At 47.6% G+C, this 5,664-nt stretch overlaps 1 protein-coding gene across 1 annotated transcript in view; it reads right to left on the bottom strand.

The window, feature by feature from the left end:
• LOC102375691 (thyroid adenoma-associated protein homolog) overlaps positions 1 to 5,664 on the bottom strand; it is a 33,708-nt gene that overhangs the window by 3,980 nt on the left and 24,064 nt on the right. Inside the window, exons 22-28 of the mRNA XM_014518956.2 lie at positions 5,147 to 5,297; positions 4,427 to 4,673; positions 3,823 to 4,059; positions 3,011 to 3,236; positions 1,895 to 2,101; positions 1,256 to 1,494; positions 525 to 707 (exon numbers count right to left, since the gene is read on the bottom strand). Coding sequence (XP_014374442.1) covers positions 525 to 707; positions 1,256 to 1,494; positions 1,895 to 2,101; positions 3,011 to 3,236; positions 3,823 to 4,059; positions 4,427 to 4,673; positions 5,147 to 5,297 — 1,490 coding nt within the window. The remainder of the gene's footprint in view (positions 1 to 524; positions 708 to 1,255; positions 1,495 to 1,894; positions 2,102 to 3,010; positions 3,237 to 3,822; positions 4,060 to 4,426; positions 4,674 to 5,146; positions 5,298 to 5,664) is intronic.

The following is a 5,664-nucleotide window of genomic DNA, read 5'->3' as shown; positions in this document are numbered from 1 at the left end:
GGAAAGGCAGATACAAGAGTGGTCGGGGGGTGGTTACTGGCCACCTCTGGAGATTGTTTAATAAAGATGCTATCTTTGCCTTTTCATCTGAGGACATGCTGTATTCTTGTAACCTTGTCACCACTGTCACTTGGGCCAAAGCATCCACAAAAAATTATTTCGAGTATTTCTATACAGATGCCATGAAAGAGTTTGTTAGAGTTCTGTTGATTTGTGTCACAAAACAAAAATGTTTCAGGAATTTTTATTCAAATCCCAACAGGTCATTTTGTTTGAATTTAACCTTTCCTACACTGTGTACAACTGGCTATGGTGAGGGCAGAGAACAAAGGACGGCATTTATGTGAAACTGAGTAGGGCATTTTCATTGCCCAAGATGAGAAATGCAGAGAGGAAACATGGGGTACTCAGAGGGAAAAGGAAGCAAGATTTTTGTTGGGTGTTAGCAGTAGTCCAGGAAAGGGGCTGATGGCAAGGAAAGCCTGATGTATGTGCCAGTGGGATAAGTGGTATTGGCTACATACCGCACAGCCACTGATGTAAGAGATGGGCAAAAGGCTTCCAAGGCATTCTGCACCATATCAGCTCCTGCTAGCTTGAGAGATCTTGCTGCTCCCAGTCTCAGCACCTCACAAGAAACAGATTTACTGTATTGCTCAAGTATTAGGCACCATCGCTCCAGCAGGGAATCATCCTTGGGTTTGGAACTGTCACAGAGCAGAGAAAGAAGGAAGGTTCAAGGTCAAATTTGGGTCATTTATTCTATACAACTCATCTTTTCCCTCTAGCTGTGTACTAGTGAACCTGTTGTCAGTCCCTTGGCACTGGAGCAAAACAAAAGACTGCCAAAGTGAATAAAAGAATGAAGGATGAGGAAAACTTTAGTACAACAAAGAGGATGGAAACAATGTCCTTCTTTTCACTGCTTTTTTAACCCTCCTGTTTTGGTGAAGATGGTAAATTAGCATCACACCCATCATCATGCAGACCAGAATGCTAATGCTTGTTCCAGTCAAGCAGGTAGAGTTGGGATGACTCAAATCACCAAAAAAATTCAAGCAGAGAGTGGAACTGCAAACCAAGTAACAGTACAATAAACTCCAGGATAAAAGCATAAAGGAAATAGCAGGAAGTATTTGCTGCCATAAGGGCTCTGTGCTGCCCCTCCTAAACCCTGTGGCAAAACTTCTATTGCCTTCAGGCCATTGAGCTGCTTCAGTGAAAAGGCTGATAAGAGTCCTGAGAATCTACTTACCCCAGGACAAAGAGCAAGCTAGCCACGCACAATGCCTGGAAGATGAGATCTGGGCCAGAAGAGCCTGTTTCCGCCATAGACAACAGGACACCAACACATGCTGATGTAGACCCCAAGAGTTTATGGGAAACAACCTGGGTCCGAGATGTAGGACTGCTGTGAAGATGCATCAAAGCCTCCAGATATGACTTCAGGACCTCTCTGTTCCTTGTATTTTGTAGTGCTGACCATAAGTTGTCCTAATTAAGAAAGGGAAGGAAGGTGCAGGGTTAACCTCCAGAGAAAGAAGGGGTCAGAAATTCCCGCTGAAAAAGCCAGTAAATCTCAAGAGTTGGGAGAAGACATTTTTCTTTCTTTTTAAAAAATAAACAACTAAACAGGAGCCTAGGAGAAGCAGTGGACTAATGCTCTAGCCACTCCCCTCTGGAGACATGGGATCAAAGTCCCATCAGGGTAAGACTGGAAAGCACCACAGGTGATGGCCCCAGCAAAAGGCTCTCTAGGAACCTCTAACTAGACAAATACATCAAAATTCAGGATGCCCAATCTGTCCCTCAACATAAGGATCCATTTACATAAACATTGAGCAGGGCTTGTAGGTCCGCTCTGACTTCAGGTCTAAAGCAACCCCTCACTTACCAGTAACGTTTGCTGGAGAGCCTTTTCCAACTCCTTGCACCTTTCTTCTTCCCTTTCAACCACCCAGGTCAGGATGGCTAATTGTACATCAGCATCCGCTTCTTGGAGGAGCGAGCAGACTGCGCCAACTCTCTCAGCGCCACCCAGTCTTGCTGCCTCGCTGCAGAGGAAGCAGGCGATAACTTGATGGAACACAGCAGAGCCGATCTGGCAGAAAAGCAGAACAGCCATTCACATGCTCTGAATGAAGGTCCTGGATCCCCAGAATGGGGCAGGATCCCACTGGTACTGACTAGCTCTGAGTGAGTATCCTACCTCTGTGCTTGCTCAGGTAATAAAAGCACTGAATGAAATAACTGTACCAATTCATCATTTTTGTAACCTTGGTGCAGACTTTTTAATTTAAAAGCATTTCTAACATCAATACGTTAAGCCTCAAAACAGCACAGGAAGGTGGACAGGCACTGTTCTGATTGTACAGATAGGAAAAGTGAGACCGAGAAAGCTTGCATGAAGAGCTGGGAACAAAACACAGGAGATCCTCCAAAGCACTGGCTGGGATCTAGTTGGGGATGGTCCTCCTCTGAGCAGGGAGTTGGACTAAATGACCTCTTGAGGTCCCTTGCAACCCTCATTTTTTATGATCCTCTCTGATTCCTGGACAGTTCTCTTTCCCAACAGATCATGCTCTGACCCCCTGCATTTGAGAGTGATGATGACAACTCATTCCCCTGCTTTAATCCACACCCAACAAGGAGTTTCCAGTGGTCAATGATTCCCCTGACAGTTGGACTCTGTGCTAGGAACTTATTCTTGTTGTACTGTATGATTGTGATTATAAACAAACACAGATTGCACTCTACTTAAACATGGGGTCAACCTATTAGCAGGTCTCAAATAATCCGCCTCATTTGTGACACACTCATAGAAATGTTTGAACATGTTAACATCTGGAGGGTGGGGAGCTGCTTTTTCTAAAATGGAGCCTGAAAATGTGGGGTCAACTTATATGCAGAGCTGGTTTGTAATTGGAACACAATAGTGTATTCCTCATGCTTGACATATTTCTGTGTTTCCACTCAGTCACGACAAGCATATCCTCAGGAAAGACAATACCTGGACATCAGAAGATCCTGCTTTCTGCCCAGGCCTGAGGCTGCCCAGTTCACTGCTCACAATCCTTTGGATATGCTCTACAAAACTCTGGGTGCAAGTTTCCACTAGAAGGGAGATTACTTGGAGGTAGGCAGAGCGAATCAGGGGGCACCGCTGAGCAGGGGTGACCATCCAGATGTGACCTTCTATCTTCTGAGCAATGGAAAGCCTGGCATCTCTTGACAAACTGTAAGGAAGTGGCAGAACTTAGCAGATGCCAACAACAAAGCTTACTGTTCAACAATTAAATGACTAAGATGTAGGTGTGTTGGCTTGCCTCTCCCTGCAGGCCTCTGCCTTACAACCTCTTGGGAGGGAGGAGGGCATTGCCTTAACTATTCAGCCTGTCTTGCCTGAGTCAGGCATGTTGTTAATGGTTTCTTTTCCCCCGTTTCTAGGGTATGTGATACAAACCTCCTACCCACCCTTGCACTCAGCTAGAACACGTCATCACCATACAGGTTCCTGCACTGTCCACTCTGTAAAGCAGCCAGAAGCACACTTCAAATGTGATCTGCTTTAAATAAATACCCATTTGCACCATTTCCCAAAATGCTGGATTGCCACAAGCAATGGAAGGGAGTCACCAGTTGAGCTGCAAGTCTGCTTGGCTGGCAAGTACTGCTCTGACATGAATTTCAATGTTAGACTGGCCATCTCCATACTAGGCCCTTCACACTATCAGCCTGGCTTTGGAGTCAGCATCACAAGGCTCATCCTACAGCCAAGGGAACTGGAGGTTGTAAAGGAAAGACAAATGGAAACTCACTCACCAGTTCATGGCCAAAGCCTGAGCCAGCACAGCCCTGATCTGAAGGAGCTGCCCATGGAGGGCATTGTGAGATAAGATGCTTCCTGGCTTATTTAAGTCACCAGCCAACCGCAGCAGGACGTTCCCATATTCAGAGGCAGGAACGACAGGAACCAAAGCCTTGGCTGCCATCGCTCGCACAGCATAGATAGGGTTTCCTGCAAGCTGAAGCAGGGGCTCCAGAAAACAGGTAGAGATGCTGCAGAGTAAAGGCATAGTGGGACACAAGATTAGGCCCCTGTTGGTCATTTTCCCTACTGGATGGAGTTTAAATTAAGAACTAAGAAAGGAATCTCTCTATTCCTGGGCTTTACTGCTCTGTATTGGCTGGGTTAGGACAGTGTCTCTCTGCCATGTGGCTGTACTTACTGATGAATCTTGTCCTGTGTCACCATGTCATAAACCTACAGAGGACAGCACCCTTCCCTGCTGCTGAAGAAAGCCTCTCCAAGCCACTAGCGTCCAGATGTTAACCTCACTCTGGACACAGCAGTGACCCCAGCTTGTCAAACATTTGCCTGACCCCTGTCCCCCCGGAGAGGTGGCCCTATCCCCATTTTCTCTACCTGTCCAAGGAATCTGCACCAGGCTGGAGTTTTGCCAGGAGCGTGAGGATGGCATGGAGAGAGGGGCAGAGGCGAAGCCTCCCTTCCTTGGGCTCTCTTTCCATCTCCAGAGCAGACTGCAGTTCCCCCAGCAAGATGTCTTTCAGCTGGGGGTAGTGGCTGAAGAACGCCTGAGGGCTCACCCCATCCTGGGGGCGGCTATCATCCCGACTCCGCTTCTGACCCAGCATTCGAGTGGTGAGGGCACCTGAAAGACAGTGTGCAGAAGAGGCTCAGAAACTGTGTTGGGGGCTCTCTCCAATGAAACTCTGAAAAGGTTTCATCCATTCTGCTGAGCAGTAAAGATCCTCTGGCATGTTGGCTTGTGTCCCTGTCCAGTACCTCACACTCCTCCAGCTGTGCCACTCTCCACCCCAGACGTGGCTGCATGTGAAGGATACTGTGTGTATTAGGACACTGAGACAAGTCATGAAGCTTAGAACTCGCTCAAGGGTTGGCTCTGGATTATGCATTTGGCAAACTGTGACACTCATCCCCACCCCCACCCATCCCTATCATCATCCTAACTTCTGACATGCTTTTATTGCTCACTCTCCAGTTAGTTTCTGAGAAGACCCTAAAGGGCAGACAGGAGCCAAGGTGTGGCTGCCACAGAGGTTCACTGGCTATGAGAAGATGCATGCGGGCACATAGTGTATAGTTTACAAACATGTTACTCACTGAAGAGCTGGATGGCTGCATTTCTCATGGCCCAACAAGGAGAGCCCAGTGCCTTCAGGAACAGGCTCATCATAGGTGTGACATATTGCAGCAGTGCGTTTCCCAAGCCAGAGCCGCGCACCAGGGTTTGCAGCACATGCAGTGCAGAGACCTGCAGACAAGAGCCATCGTCTCAGGGCTGCAGAGCAGCTTTCCCTGGAAAGGTTCTCAGCGTACTACATACAGCTGCATGGGTCAGTTCTGGGCCAGGACAGTGAAGCAACAAAGACAAGAAGGTACTTTTGGGCAGCAAGAGGAAGGCAGCCTTTGGTTTAAACTAAAAGGGAAGTGGGTGCCACAGTGTGGCCAACAGCCCTACTCTTGTGAGAAGCGTTGGGACACTTACTGTGCATAGGAGGCCTGTATCCTGCTTTTGAAAAGAATACTACAAGCAGTACAATGACCCCATCCCCATACAGTTCATCACAGGTCAGCAAGATGCCTACTCCATCAGCAGCATCATTACCTAAGCCACCTGG

This window comes from Alligator sinensis, unplaced genomic scaffold, assembly GCF_000455745.1.
Source record: "Alligator sinensis unplaced genomic scaffold, ASM45574v1 scaffold570_1, whole genome shotgun sequence".
Lineage (NCBI taxonomy): Eukaryota > Metazoa > Chordata > Crocodylia > Alligatoridae > Alligator > Alligator sinensis.
Note: the sequence above shows the minus strand (reverse complement) of the source record. Positions and strands in the feature narration are given on the sequence as shown.